Here is a 15,268-nt window from a genome sequence, read left to right on the forward strand (position 1 = left end):
TTTATCGTTACCCTAACGTTAATAATCCTCACCCTCAACTTTCTCATTTACAGTGCAAAGCAGCTCAGGAGTAGAGAGACATATGAATGTGACTTTCAACGGATGCAGATAATAATATAGTTGTCTACAAGGAAGTTAATCTCGTGAGACCTTACAAAGTGTCCGGTAAACGGAAATTAAGGTAGAATATATAGGGTATAATCAACACATCTTATAAAACTAAAAATAGGAATGGAAACATCTTCCTAAACATTATTTGTGGCATTTAAATGAAAAATGAGAACTGAAATATATTGATTATTTTGTAAAATAAAAAGTTGACAAAGAATTAATATTAAGACAATGGGCAAAAGTAATTTCATCTATACAACAACAACTAAAAAAAGATAAAAAAAAACAACAAAAAAAAAAACAGTAGCAATGAGGCCTTTTTTGTTTGAATTGTTTCATATTTTTCATGCTTGTAGTGTCTTTTAACCAACAATAACGCATGGTTTATGCTCATTTAATATTGAAGATCGTACGGTTGCCTTTGTCTGCTTACATCCACATAATTTTGTGGTCTCTGTGAGAATAATTGTCTCAATGCTACTCATATCACTTTCTTTATTCTCATATACTAAAACAAAATCATTAATTATATCCAAAAGCCTTTTTCGAATTAAAATATATACCATAATGTTTTTAAAAGTAGTATGTTTTTTCTTCCCGCCTGATGACTTTCATTAATCAATTACAAAGATTTATGTAACTAGAATAAGATAAAGTCTTGTTCGTGCAATCACAGTAGTTTATTTTATACTGCATATTGTATTCAATTCTGAAAGTTTGTGTCAGTATGCGTCCAGGACTTATCAAAGTTAGTTCTAAACGTAAAAAGAATTTACTATATAAAAAATATTCTTGATTAACTGTAACATGTTCAAAACTGATCATATCGTCTTTTCATTCAATTCATAATCTGGCTCATATACGACAGAGAAGTTGCTTAATTATAAAAAAGATTGCAATCACTTATATTGATAAATATTGTCCCAGATAGAATATTGACATCAATCACGGTGGGTATGGTTGTCCTGCGAGAGAACGTACTGTGCTGGTGATTTGGTCCTGTCAGGTGCTGGTGGGTCCTGATTCTGTGCTGGTGGGTTTGTCTACATTGTATCAGAACGGCAATAAAACGACTGTTTTGTTGCTTAATTTTTCTCTGATGCGTCATAAGTACTATGCAAAGTATATTACAACAATACTATATTGCAAAAGACGTACAAGTTCGTTAAACAGAATTGTCCTGACGCTGTGCTGGTGATAAGAAAAACGGTCCTGGTACTGTGCTCCAATGTCCTGGTTCTGTGCCTTTATATTTTAGTTAAAAGAAGCATATATTCAAGATCATTGATGCTGCATTGTTATTGACTAATTAACTGTTGTCTGCTTTCTTGAAATTGACATTGTTGTGAATCTGTTTACTGTTATTATGAGAGAAAAAATACACCTTTCTTTTTTTCTTTTTTTTTTTAAATTAACTGTAATTTTATTTATTGGCCTGTTGATGGAACCCTTCTTGCCCCTTTTAAGATAAGAAAATATGTTCACGATTTTCGGGATTACGATCATTTTGCAAGATTACCAAAATACGTTGTAATTTATACAATACTTATATAATGCAGATGATGTGGTATGTTTGTTGTCAATGGAAAAATTTCCATAAGAAACCAAAGAAAGTATGTGTTAACAACCAAACGTCATCGTACGACCTTCAACAATAACCGATAAAATAAAAATGTAAAAGGTTTTGCATAAAAATGGAGAGCAAAAATATAGAACAAAGGACTTACTGAGCGTAAGTCTTTAGCAGCTTTAAACACATTTGTTTGTGAACAATTGAGTGCTGACTATAAGAATAACAATAGTATTGCGGGTTTGCTTGTTTTGGTTTTTTTTTTCAGGGCGAGGGGATAGGGGATAAGTTAAAGCGAGGTTACAGTGAAAGTTTTAAGCTTGGAATAGTTTCCCGTAAGATTTAAAAGTTGTATTTTAAAAGAAAAATGAATCTTATAGCTATTAAGAATCACTTGCTGTATCTGTAAGATTTTTTCAACATTTTGTTTTTGTCTGAAGGGTTATCAGGTATTTTTTTTCGAAAACCTAGTACACACTAACAAAACTAAGATTTCTTAGCTTTTTCATTTCAAAATTCCAAAATAGCTTGTTAGCTAAACCGTGAGGTCATTGTTAGGTAAGGTAAAGTACCCTCCTTTCGAAGTAGCCTGGTCCTACAGACAGAAAGATGTGTCATTTGTCGGACTAGTCTACTCTTAAAGTAGGGTAGTTTACATAACTTACAATGACTTTTCTGTTCAGCAAGCAAGATAACCAAAGTAATCCCTTTGTCTACACACTCATTGAAATTGGTTGTAATATTGCAAAAGTTCAAGCGATTAGGACAAACTTACCGAGTAAAAAAAATCAAAATGTCTATCTACCTTGCACATTTTAGAAAATTCAGATCAGATAACGAAACTGGGTCCAGCAACATTTATAAGCAATTTAAGATTTTGACCCTCACAGTTTCCATTCACCACAAATATTCTCGTTACAACGAATCATTTAAATACAAAAATACGAGTTGCAGCCTTTGGTTATCTATTTTAAAATAATTGTATACGGATAAAGTTATGAAAGGCAGCAGGGTCACCTGGGTGAGGAGTCCATGTCATCTGAAATAAATGCTAAGCATATATCTAGATAGCGACAGATAACCATGACATTAAAAAACTCTCTTCTTTTCGATTTTTTTCGAACAAATTGACACATAAAATGAATTATATAGTATTGTGGAATTTTTAACTTGTGTTCAATTCATTGGTTACACCTTTTACTAGAATAACAATCCTGTCAAGTATGAGCTAGGTAAAATATTTCAGAAAAGAAGATGGAAATGTGAAAGTTTCAGTGCGTCAGGTGCAACAGCATACGAGCAGCTAACATGCCTCGTCAGGGTGGAAGCTAAAAAGTCCACGAAAATTTGATTTAAAACCTTTATTCGTTCCAACAAAGTTAATGATATTTTGTTGAGGATTTAACCATCTACGAAAACAATTTTTTTTTTTAGAATTTACAGCTCTTCTATAAATACATGCAAAGCAAACCTTGATTAAATTGCTTGCTATGATTGTTTGGATGGTTGTAAACGACAGGTAAGTAGTATGTTTACTATATACTAGAATTTGTTTGGAAAATAAACATTAACTTCAATTCCGGTCAGCTGTATTTGTCCAATCAAATCCCAGTATGTATTGAAACTCCGCCTACCTATTGTTTGAAAATATCCTTGGAGCAAACATAGCAAGCAAGTCAATCAAAGTTATTTTTTGCATGCTTTTAAAGAATAGTTTTACTATATAACGCAAAGAAGCGTTTAAGTCTTTCGCCAAAAAATACTATCAATTTCTTTTTGTCCTATGTAAACTTCCGTACCATTTCCTTCCATTCATGATCATTAGTTTGAACTGTAAAATATTTCTTGGTACCTTCTTAATTCCTTTATAAGTCTTATGTAAACATAATTATGACAATAACTATTGTGAGCACAAGATTCACTGCACACTTTTAATTAAAGTTCTGCTTAATCAAACATTAAAATGTGAACTTAAGTTTTGAGACTTTTTTAATCGACACGATTGGGATTTTTGCATATGAGAACATGGTTTATCAAGTAATCAGTACGATATTTTACGTTTGAAGTTAGATTCATAACAAACCTGACAGTTTTATAATATAGTTAATTGCTACCTCAGTTTTATATTAATAAGAATTAAAATGTGCTTTGTTATTAAATGCAATATCAGTATTTAGTTCAAATATATAATCTTAAATTAATCCTAATTCTAATGACGTCATTTTTTCGTCATTTTTCATTTTTTGATGCTCTGTTTTACTAATTCTAATGACGTCATTTTTTCGTCATTTTTCAGTTTCAAATAGGACGTCACTTGGCGTAGAGGTTTAAACGTATTCGGATGTGTCTACTTTTGTGTTTCAAATGTCTGGTTATGTAAATGTATTTCAGTTGTTTCCTGTAATTAGTTAATACTTCAGCTTTATCATGTACATCTTTTGAATATTCATTTTATTAAATTTACTGTTTGCCAAAGTATAAATTACTCTAAATTATAGGGATTTTCTGGTAACTTAACGGAAAACCCTTGCCGTTTTTGGCACAACCTTTTTGATCTTTTGGTCCTCGATGCTGTTCAACTTTGTACTCGTTTCGGCTTTCAAACTTTTGTATCTGTGCGTCACGCATAGGTCTTGTGTGGACAAAATACACTTCTGGCGTATTAAAATTTTGAACTTGTTGCCTTTTGTTGGCTGTTGTTCGTGTGATTCTTTGTCAATTGTGTTCTCCAATTTATTTATATTGTAGTCCTGTGTTGTCATTTTGATGTTATATTTCACATGGCCATAAAAGTGCGAGGTTTGGCATGCCACAAAACCAGGTTCAACCCACCATTTTTTCCTTTAAAAATGCCCTGTACCAAGTCAGGAATATGGTCATTGTTATATTATAGTTCGTTTCTGTGTGTATTACATTATTACGTTGTGTCGTTTGTTTTCTCTTATTTTTGAGTGTAAATTCACATTGCGATAAGACGTGTCACGGTACTTGTCTATCCCAAATTCATGTATTTGGTTTTGATGTTATATATATATGTTATATTTGTTATTCTCGTGGGATTTTGTCTATATGTGTTACATTTTAGTGTTATGTCGTTGTTCTCCTCTTATATTTAATGCGTTTCCCTCGGTTTTAGTTTGTTATCCCGATTTTGTTTTTTGTCCATGGATTTATGAGTTTTGAACAGCGGTATACTACTGTTGCCTTTATTTATCTATTAGTTGAAAATGCGGCTTTGAACTAGCTTTCAGTACCTGTGAGCATTTGTTGTTCAATAATGTGTGTCTTTGTGTTATTATTTTTGTGATAAATTGTTGTGTTGCTACACCACTGTAACAATGAAGGAGGTGTTGAGTAAGTGGGGAGGGGTATGCGGAGCGCTAACAAACATGTCTATGCAGCATGGGCTTTGATCATTGTTGAAGCATCAATGTAAGGGGCATTTAATATCTTAATAAAACTATTTTATTTCAGATAGTATATATTGTTATCTGATATTGGACGAAAGAGGTTGCCCTCTTATGTAATTGTGTAATACAAGTAACGATCATTTGAAAACACATATTAAACAGCCAAATGGATGCACAAGAGCTAAAATAGGAGTCATAGATCCTATTGACAATAATTATCTGCCCAATTTCATTGATTTTGTAACATATGTTTCAAATATGAGCAACTTCTTATCCAAAATCACCAGCACCGTATCAGGACCCACCAGCACAATGACAGGACCCACCAGCACAGTATCAGGACATGAATAAATTGAAAAAATGCTAAATTTTCATAAATTGCAATGTTTTTTCACAAAATAGTTTTGTCGCGTGGATTGCGGTATAGAAAGCGGACTCTATGAGCATTTTTGTTTTATTTTTTCAGTTCCAGATTTTCTGAAAATGAGCATTTTTGTGTTACGCTTACTGAAACAGTTTAGAGGGTCAACTTTTTAATGGTTTACATATGAACCCATAAGAAACAAAATTGAAAAATCTCAACTGTTTTCTTCTATTTTTTATGAGTGAAAACGTCAAAAATCATCATTTTCGTCTTTGTTTACATTTTTTCATTGATCACCAGCACCCGTCAGGACCGAATCACCAGCACAGAACATTCTCTCGCAGGACAACCATACCCACCGTGATCAATACTCTATGGGTGATGACATTTATCAATATTTGTGCAACAAACTTTTTATTGCTTAGCAAATCTTAATATAAAAACAGATAATCGCTTCTTATGCCAGCAATGTTGCACCATGTTGTTTTTAGTGGACACAGTTGCATTATTACTGTTGATTTAGTTGCATACGGAACATAACATTACTTTACAATAAATACGTAAGACGTTACGCGCGATGTTCGTACCTCATTGAAAATTCGGTGTAGTTGGCAAGATGCAAGTCCAAAATATATAATTTTGTGATATCATATTTATTGCTATTGTACGTATTTTAAAAAATAACAATTTTAAAAATAAAAACGAAAAAAATAATTGTTGAAACTATGTTTTATGCTGCATGCGACAAGCTTCATTTTTAAAAAACGGCGAATTTTAGGTTGTCCCGCGTAACATATTTCATTTATAGTAACCACTAAACTATGATTTTAATCAAAACTATTTAATATTTTGAAAAACGCTTTTTTCCATTATTAAACAGAATGGTTCCTTCAGTCTTTTATGCATTTTTTATGACGTTATGATGACGTCATAGAAAAAAAACTCGTTCCATACTACAAGGGCAAAGCTGTCCCACGGGGAAAAAAATTGGGGTTCCAGTTTCGAGAAACAAAAAAAAAATATCTAAAATGAAAAAAAAAGTTTAGTATTTGTATTCACTACATCAATGTTAATTTACTTAATTTTATGAATTTAAGGACAAATATCCTGAAAAATGATATATGATGATTTATGAGCGATTTTTCACAGGATTACAAGGTTGTCGCATCACCATTTTTTGACGTAAAAATGAACTCAACTCAAATTTACGTCAATTGTTTGCTTATCACTACTCTTATAATGGTAGGATTTAGTGACTTTTTAAAATGTTATTTTTCTTAATTTTTCAAAAAACTAATAAACGTCACTTTTCGATAAGTAGTTAAAAAGCACCGTCGATTTTGCGGAGTCTTACAAGAATGTCGCACTTGCTTAAAAACAACGTTTTAGTCGAATTTTTGGTTTGAACGTTACGAAATATCCGCGACGTTGTGTTACGCTTACATGTACGAACATCGCGCGTAACGTCTAATCATTTCTACATAACTGTAATGGTACAAAATGATATAAATTTTATAATGTTTTAAAAGATAAAAATGGTAATACCATATGGTCATGTATGCCATAATTTTAATAGATCGAGTGGTCAATATAGTTGCTAGGCAGGTAATAATCTTATTAACAGATTACTGTCCATTCTGATTTATTATTGGCACTAAATTATTGATTGTTTACAGTCAAGATAAAAATTATCTATAACATTATTCAATGATTCAATCAAAACCCAATGGTTTGAATAAGTATATAAGTAAATGAGGGGCGAATGATAAAAGAGGGACATTAAAATAAAATATACCTATATTTAGAAACACTAACATAATCATAGTGGTACATAATCAGTACTTAGGCATTGGTGTATGAAGTTAATTGATTAACATGGAAGGAAAACAACTTAAGTGAGCTGAGCTCAGTGTTTGTAATCTGCAAACTCAGTGTTTGTAAACTGCAACCTCATTGTGCAAATAAATTGTAATATTGGTGTATGCATATCAAACAGATATATAGTAAACAGTGTATCAAACCCATGTTTGTTCTTTACAAACATCATATATAATAGAAAGTTTAAAATCTGAATCCATGAGACTAATGCACAAAGCAACCTTCGTCATAAGTCTACATAGCAAGCACAAAGATGCATCCGGTATCCAGGTGGCAATTCCGTCTTCCATATTCAAAAATACTTCCGGCAATAACTATCATAATATCTTCAGCAGTGTACAGCCAATAATCAAATATTTGTTTAGAAATTAAACATGTGGTAAAATCTTTTTATAAGATGAATTAATATTGATCACAACCTACTTAGCCAAGTCGATTGCGATCGATTTCTGATATGTTTTTTTCTTTACTAGAGGGTTTCGTGAGTGCACTTCTGTAAGTGTTGATTCTATAATCCACCTAAAACCGATCGGCAATAGTGTGATGGAATAAATAGCTTCTTTAATACTAAAATCAACAATAAAACGTGTTTATGGTATAAATTAATCATTGTTATTATTCGACGATTGGCACAATTATTGACTGGTTCTTCTTAACCTAAGGCTGAATGTATGTAGTCACAGAAATAAGTTTTTTTCAACTACCTTATTGATTTCTGTTCACTACCTATGAACAGAAAGACTGGACATCTTTCATTAATACCGTCTTTTGTTTTATTGATATACCTGAATAGATGGAAATTATGTTTCTAATACCAGTAACAAAATGGAAATTGTTTCATAACAGAGTTTGACCGATTTTACTCGACAAGACTTGTTAGTCTATATCTTTGAATAGGAATAGTCAGGAAGTCAGAATCAAACAATAAATAAACTATTTAAAAGCTAGAACTTTGCAACCTAAGATCAAGGAGAATAAGATGATAAACTGAAAGTATGTGAAAAGTAAAATGACAAAAAAATGAACACTAAGGAAAATTTAAAACGGAAAGTCCCTTATCAAATGGCAAAATCAAAAGTTCAAGCACATCAAACGAAAGGACAACAACTGTAATATTCTTGACTTGCTACATGAATTTCTTTGTTAGCGATCACGATAACCCTACTTGCAAAAAACACCAACGTTTTAACGGTAAATGTCGCAATAAAAATTCAAATTAAATGTGTTCTGTATATAATGTTTCAGAAAAATGTGTTAAAATTTAAAAAGATGTCATCAATGGTACGTTCTTTGGGTTGTTAAAAATCAAAGTTTGTGAGTAAAAATAAAGCGTCTTCAAACGTTTGTGACTTACTTGGCTTATGACAATTCACATTTTTTTCTGAAGGCCATTACATATTTTGTAATAATGATATTTTTTAAGAACTTAATTGGGTTCTTTGACAATTTCATCAAAGTAATTGTTCATAACTTAAGTAAAAGGCTATAATTTTATGAGATTTTTATAAGGTTTATTTAATGCTATATTAAACATTCTCAGGGGTGAAATTTGAAATATAAATATGAAAAGAAAAGTTTATTTGTAGATGAGCGATCAAACTAATTACATTTTTTTATGATTGAGTATTTTTTTCTACTTATTACCATGCTTTGATCATTTCGGGGATAAAAGATTCATGTGTGGTTTCAATTTTTGTTTGAATATTGATTTTGTGTGTAAGATTGACAACTCATTACAAATGTGCATGTACACTGCAAATAATTGTAATTCGTTTTGCAATTTCCTACCGTGCTTTGATCCTTAAAATCAGTGCATCATTATAGATTTATAAATTTATAAAGGTTTGATGTGCAATGTAATTCCTTGTAACTATGTGCTTTTATGACAAAAAATCTGTTTTCTATTTGCCCTAAATATTTGATTTACATTAAATGGATTTTAAATTACTCTAACATTTGATTTAATTTTTCTTATATTTCTTTTTGTACTTTAATTATAATTGCAACATCAAAATTGAGACAACTTTGATGATTTGCACGTAGGTATTATTGCATTTAATGATAGACTCACCAATCAGGTGATTCGTTTTACTTATAGCGTATTGTTGAAATGTGCATGGTTATTGATTACCTGAACATTGTTTCAATCCAGTGCTAATTTTTATTGATATATAAGATTCTCTTCTTCAGGAGTGTCGAGCTTCGAATAATGTCATTTTCTGAATACAACATAACTATAAGCCAGTCGTATTTTATTTCACTTACTTAAAGAAGGAGACTCTATACAGCCATCATTATCATTATCAACAGGTATATTAGAACCATATCTTAATCACTACTAAATAGCCTATCAAAGACATAGAAATTGATGTCACATGATGTTCCTTATCATTCTGACCACAGTATTGCTTAAAAAAATAACGAGATAATTTAAAATTATGACAACAAATATGTATTCATTTAATGCAAACATCTTCACAAATGAATATCTAGTCTTTGGTAATGATATGCACGACATCACTGAAAAGAGCAAACATTAATTGAAACTTCTGACTGATAGATTATATGCAACTGTCATACAAGTGAGAGATTTAGTTAGCTATACAACCAGGTTTAATCCAACATTTTCTACATAAGAAAATGTGTGTACCATTTCAGGAATATGACAGTTGCTATCAATTCGTTTGATGTGTTTGAGCTTTTCCTCGGAGTTCGGTATATTTTTTTTATTTGGTATATTCTCTATACCTGCATAAGTAAACCACTGTCGACTTTGGTTACTCATATTGAGAAAGTTGAAATGGATAACAGTGTGTTGTTAATATACTTTAATATACTAATTATATTACATATATTTAATGATAGTTACTAAAATTATAAACATGTCTCTTTGTATAAAGGTATGATACAGTATTGAGTATTATATATACAAAAATAGTCCTTATTATCGTTTCTAAAATTCTGAAAATTATTGTCTTGGAGACTTACTAGTTTTAATCAGTAAACAAGTATTACCATTAATATGTCTACAGTAAATAAAGGTTTGAGTACTATGATTGTGTATGAATCACAGTGAATTGAACAAATTTACCACTAAAAATCTCCTCTATAGAGAGAAAAGGGACTTAATTTGATGAGAATGTATTTTATTTAGAACCTTTTTTTCTTGAAGGAGTAATTTGTAATTAATAAATCGTCACAAAGAAGGAATGGCATTATAGGTCATCCATATAATCCTATCTCAGTTAGAGATATGACTATACTGGTGGCACGATGTCATCAGGAAAGGCAAATTAGAAGAGGTCATACTGGTATGATGATCGATCAACTTAAATAGAAAATAGTCTTTTGGAGAATAGTAAATGTACCATAAATGCAATTACATTTAACGTCGACAAAATGTTTTCTTATTTCCATATCTTAAGCAAAATTTAACAAGGGACAGTATACGAATAATGTTAATAACGAGGTGAACTCTATTACATATGAAAAATCTGTCAGAAAAGTTTGATATACCTTTTTATCATTTTTTAATGCAGAATACACCAAATAGGTACCACATTTCGCCTACCGAAACATCAACATACAGGCCAGATTTGGACTACTTTCAACATGTTCAAAAATATGATAGACGGTCATAGAATTTGATGCATATCGGAGTTATTATTACTAACGAAGTAATTCTCAAACATATTTGATAATAAAACTTAAGATAGATCATTACCTAAGCATTGCAATGCACGTCACTAATGCAAATATTTTGTCCAAGGGTAAAAACTCCAATATTTATGTTCGTGTAGAGACAAACAGTGTACCTGGAGTACTAAATTATAAGCACTATCTCATTGATGACTGGTTCAAAAGCATACAAACGATATTGTCTTATATCCCTTGGCCTTTGGTATAACTTGATTGTTGTATCGTGCCCAGTTTGTATTCTCTCCACCTTGTTTTAGTTTCAATAAATTCATTTATTCTGGCTAAAATAAACAAAGACGGTGATGTCTTCCGCTTAAAAAACAATTCGTTAACAAATGAATAAAAACAACAGTAGTATACCTTGGTCAAATGTCATAAATCGATTAAGAGGAAACGGATTTGGGTAGAAAACCAAAACCAAGAGACACATCAACTATAAGAGGGAAACAACGGAACAACAGAAATACTGAATTGCAACAAAAACAAAAAGTAAAAAATATGTCTTTCGAGAAATAGGGATGAAAACAATGTTTGATACATGCACTTTGTATGTTAAAATGTATCCTCTACGTTGCTTGATATAATATGTAAACAGAAAAAAGGCGGACAGAAACGATCAAATGACGTTCTTGTGTTTGTATGCTATTTTTATAACGTTAAACTTGATTAACTAACTGAATAGTTTTGGGTTTTTTTTTCAAGGAAAGAAATTACAAATGTCTCCGTCAAATTTGACCTCAGAAAGAATAGGGTGTTTATCTAATTTCCCATTCATTTAATTAGCCGGCAATAGGTGTTCAAACTTTAAACTCTGTGCGTTCCTAATAAAATAAATCCAGAATTACGAATCAAACGCAACAATTTGGAATATTTCCCACCGAATATCTTTTGAATTTCTAAGTCATGTAAATTACATGCATCCGATTTAATATGCTGTGCTTGTAAATATTCATTCATCTCACAACCCTTTTTTGTCACAAAGTCAAAATTATATCATACATGTTTTGACGAAAAGGCAAAAACTTTCTATCATTGTTATTGAAATATTTCCTTACTTTTAAGAAAAATGAAAAAATATATATATATAAGACAGGTACAATATATTTTAAACATTCTAAGGCTATCGATTTGTTAAATTACAGTTCCATTGTATCGCCAACAATGGTTATTTCAAAGAGGTCGACTTTCTCCCGTCATGAGGACGGTTAAAATGTAGTTGAAAATTGAATGTATTCTTTGCTTCGAGTGAAATTGCCAGCAGGAGATTTTTATTAAAAAATAAGCCCACGTATTAAAGGTTATTTAAATTATCTGTTTGCTTAACATTTGAATAACTTAAAAACTGAATAGAAAGATAAATTTTCGATTTACAAGTTTTATGTCAGTTGATGAGAAATTCATGCAGGTTTAACCTACTCATACCATTATTCTATACATCGAAGAAACAGTATCCGAACAACTAATTTTGATTTTCAGATGCTTTTTAAGTTTTAATTAGAAACATACAGCACATTTTATAAATAAAAATGAAATATGATTATCCAACCTTGAAGACAAAATTACATTCTATTGTATAAATTACGATGAACTGTAAATGCTATATTTATTTGTGTGCAGTTTGATTCTGTATTTATATGTGATTAAATATGAATTCCAGAATAATTAGGGGGGTTAAACTAGATTCGAGTTATCACGGACAGAGTGGTCCGAGGTCCGTGATATCGTGTGTTTTTATGAGTAAAAGCTCATATCTCAACTTGAACGTGTTTGTAAAGCTGTTTTTTTTTAATACGTCTTTTGTTCATTCGTCCACAAATACTCATCTTATTAGAAATGTAATTAGACAGTTTCTTGTCCGACCTAAATTTGTGAAGTTCGAAAAGATTTTGTTGAATTTAGAATATGGTCAGCAATACTTTGTATTTTACCAGTCCCTGTTAAGATGGCCGTATAACCTTCATCGAGCAGTAACTGTCATGATATTATGTTCTAGGTTCAGTATATCGAATTTCCACGAGCACCAAAACAAAGTCAAACATTCCAATGAGAACACTATGTACAAACATCAAACTGACAAAGTATGATATTCACTGACAAACGATTACTTCTGAATTACATGCTAGTGACTTGGAAATTTGGCGGGGTTAGAATCATTTTGATTTTGAAGATTTCTAAACGATTTATATACTTGGCTTCTCAAACGTATCGGATGAAAGAAAATCCAAAAATGATTTGTCATGCGCGTTAAAATCTGTTTCATTAATCTATTTACCTATAACATATGTCATTCTTTGCGCTAAAAATGTCAATTCGTTAAAATATGCAGCATTACATTACGGATAAGATTTCATATTATAATTTTACTATAGCTGTGAAGCTTGGTTTCAATATAGAATAGTTTGTGAATCAGATAGTTCAGTTAAGTAAATTGATCCTTGATTTTTGTGTGAGTATAATTCATATGCTAAATAATCAATTGTTAGTCAAGAGGATAGAATTTTTATTTTTATTATTTTATTGCTTTTTAATGTTAATGCCTTTTAACATGTTTTATCAAACTTTCATTAATTCAATCATATCATTGATATCTAAATACTTTTTGTACCTCATCCACTTTGCATTTTATTTTTCTTATAAATCAAAAGTAAAAATAGGTTTGGCTTTGATGCCTACATTCAAATAGATAAGTTCATTCCCAAATCCGAGCATTAGTTAAAAAGGGGTATTACAAATGTAAGTAAAAACAGAACAAAGCATAAATTCTTTAATATCTTTTAATTATTCAACTTATAAACTAATTCTGAAAAGTAAATCGGTAACTGACAACAGAATATTAAACAAACTTTTATGTTTATGACAAAACAGTATACCAAAAATGATGTACTCCAATGCAAATTAAAAAAGGGGAAAAAGACAAAATCAAACGGTATCAATCGACAGAACAAATGATAAACAACTGCCATATAGTTTGAAGAAGATTTTTGGTGCAATTTTAGTTTTCATCTGTAAAGAGCAGTTACATTAGGTGCATTTTGTCTTATCTGAATCAATCTTGCATGTTTGCCTTTTCAGAAATAACGTTTAAAATTATAAGATATAATAGTTCATTCAAGATATTGTATGAATCAGTTTCCATTTGACTTCCTTTCGTACAATAAGGAATGTAGTTAATAGGTATGAAAATTACAGCCTATTACAAAATGTATTCGTGATTATGAATCTGATCCTATGATTATAACAAAAAACTAAGTGCAGGTTAAAACACAATTACAGGTGTTAATTTTGTCTGAACAGGTAAAACATTCAACAAGTCCTCAAAAAGTATTCAAGTATCAATAAGGACAAATTTATTACAATTCGTGTTACAGAATAAAATCAGGGGTAATTCTAGAAATATACCATGGAAAAACAATCTTATTCTCGAATAAGTTGTTGTTCTGTGTAATGAGCTAGTAGCAGTTATGTAAAACAAGTTGTTTATTTACATATTATAATTTATAAGTAAAAGCTTTAATTATACATACACATTACTAGAGCATAATAAAAGATTAATATTTCTTGAATAATTGATTTCATTGTAAAAGAAAAACCTACCTGTTATCAATGGACTTCCGGAAATAGTCAGGAATAGAAATGTCCGTAGTAGTGACATATTCAGGTGTAAATGTCCACCTGCAGTCTGTCTGTCACCCTGGCATGATTATATTGCACTATTACATAGTTAAAATCCATTAAAAAAACTATACTTTGAGGTATTTCCTTCCAGTATACACCATTCCCATGAAAAATTATTTACCTATGCAAAGGTAAACGAATTATTGTTAATCCATATACCGTACGTTTTCACAAGTCAGATGAAAATAATGTTTCATTGAATATTGCCATTCAAATATACCTTGTATATTAAATTTCAAATTCTTCTGTCGAAACTTGTCGTCTGCTCTTGTCAAATGAAACGGCCAGGTGACGCAGATTTGATCCATCAGATGATAATATTCCTGTACCACGTGCACGTACAATCAATATGTCAGTTTGATAGATATTGAATGCAAGTCCAGCCTCCAAATACGGTAATAAATTAACGAGCTTGTTTTATTTAATTATTTCAATAAAATTTACTATTCTAATGGGAAATTAGCGATTGCTCTACTGCATTACAGTTAAATAATATAATTCGAGTACCCCATGCACGTGACTCGCATAATACAAAACATTTTGAAAAAAGAAAGTAGTTGT

The 15,268-nt window shown here is 30.8% G+C and overlaps 1 protein-coding gene across 5 annotated transcripts in view; it reads right to left on the reverse strand.

Moving 5' to 3' along the window:
- Positions 1-14,982, reverse strand: part of LOC143078795 (cell adhesion molecule Dscam1-like) — a 58,984-nt gene extending 44,002 nt beyond the window's left edge. For all 5 annotated transcript variants that reach the window (XM_076253773.1, XM_076253772.1, XM_076253771.1 and 2 more), the window contains exon 1: positions 14,627-14,982. In XM_076253773.1, the coding sequence (XP_076109888.1) occupies positions 14,627-14,684 (58 nt within the window). In that variant the 5' untranslated portion in view covers positions 14,685-14,982. The remainder of the gene's footprint in view (positions 1-14,626) is intronic.
- Between the last annotated feature and the right edge of the window lie 286 nt (positions 14,983-15,268).

Source organism: Mytilus galloprovincialis, chromosome 6 (genome assembly GCF_965363235.1).
Source record: "Mytilus galloprovincialis chromosome 6, xbMytGall1.hap1.1, whole genome shotgun sequence".
Taxonomy (NCBI): Eukaryota; Metazoa; Mollusca; class Bivalvia; order Mytilida; family Mytilidae; genus Mytilus; species Mytilus galloprovincialis.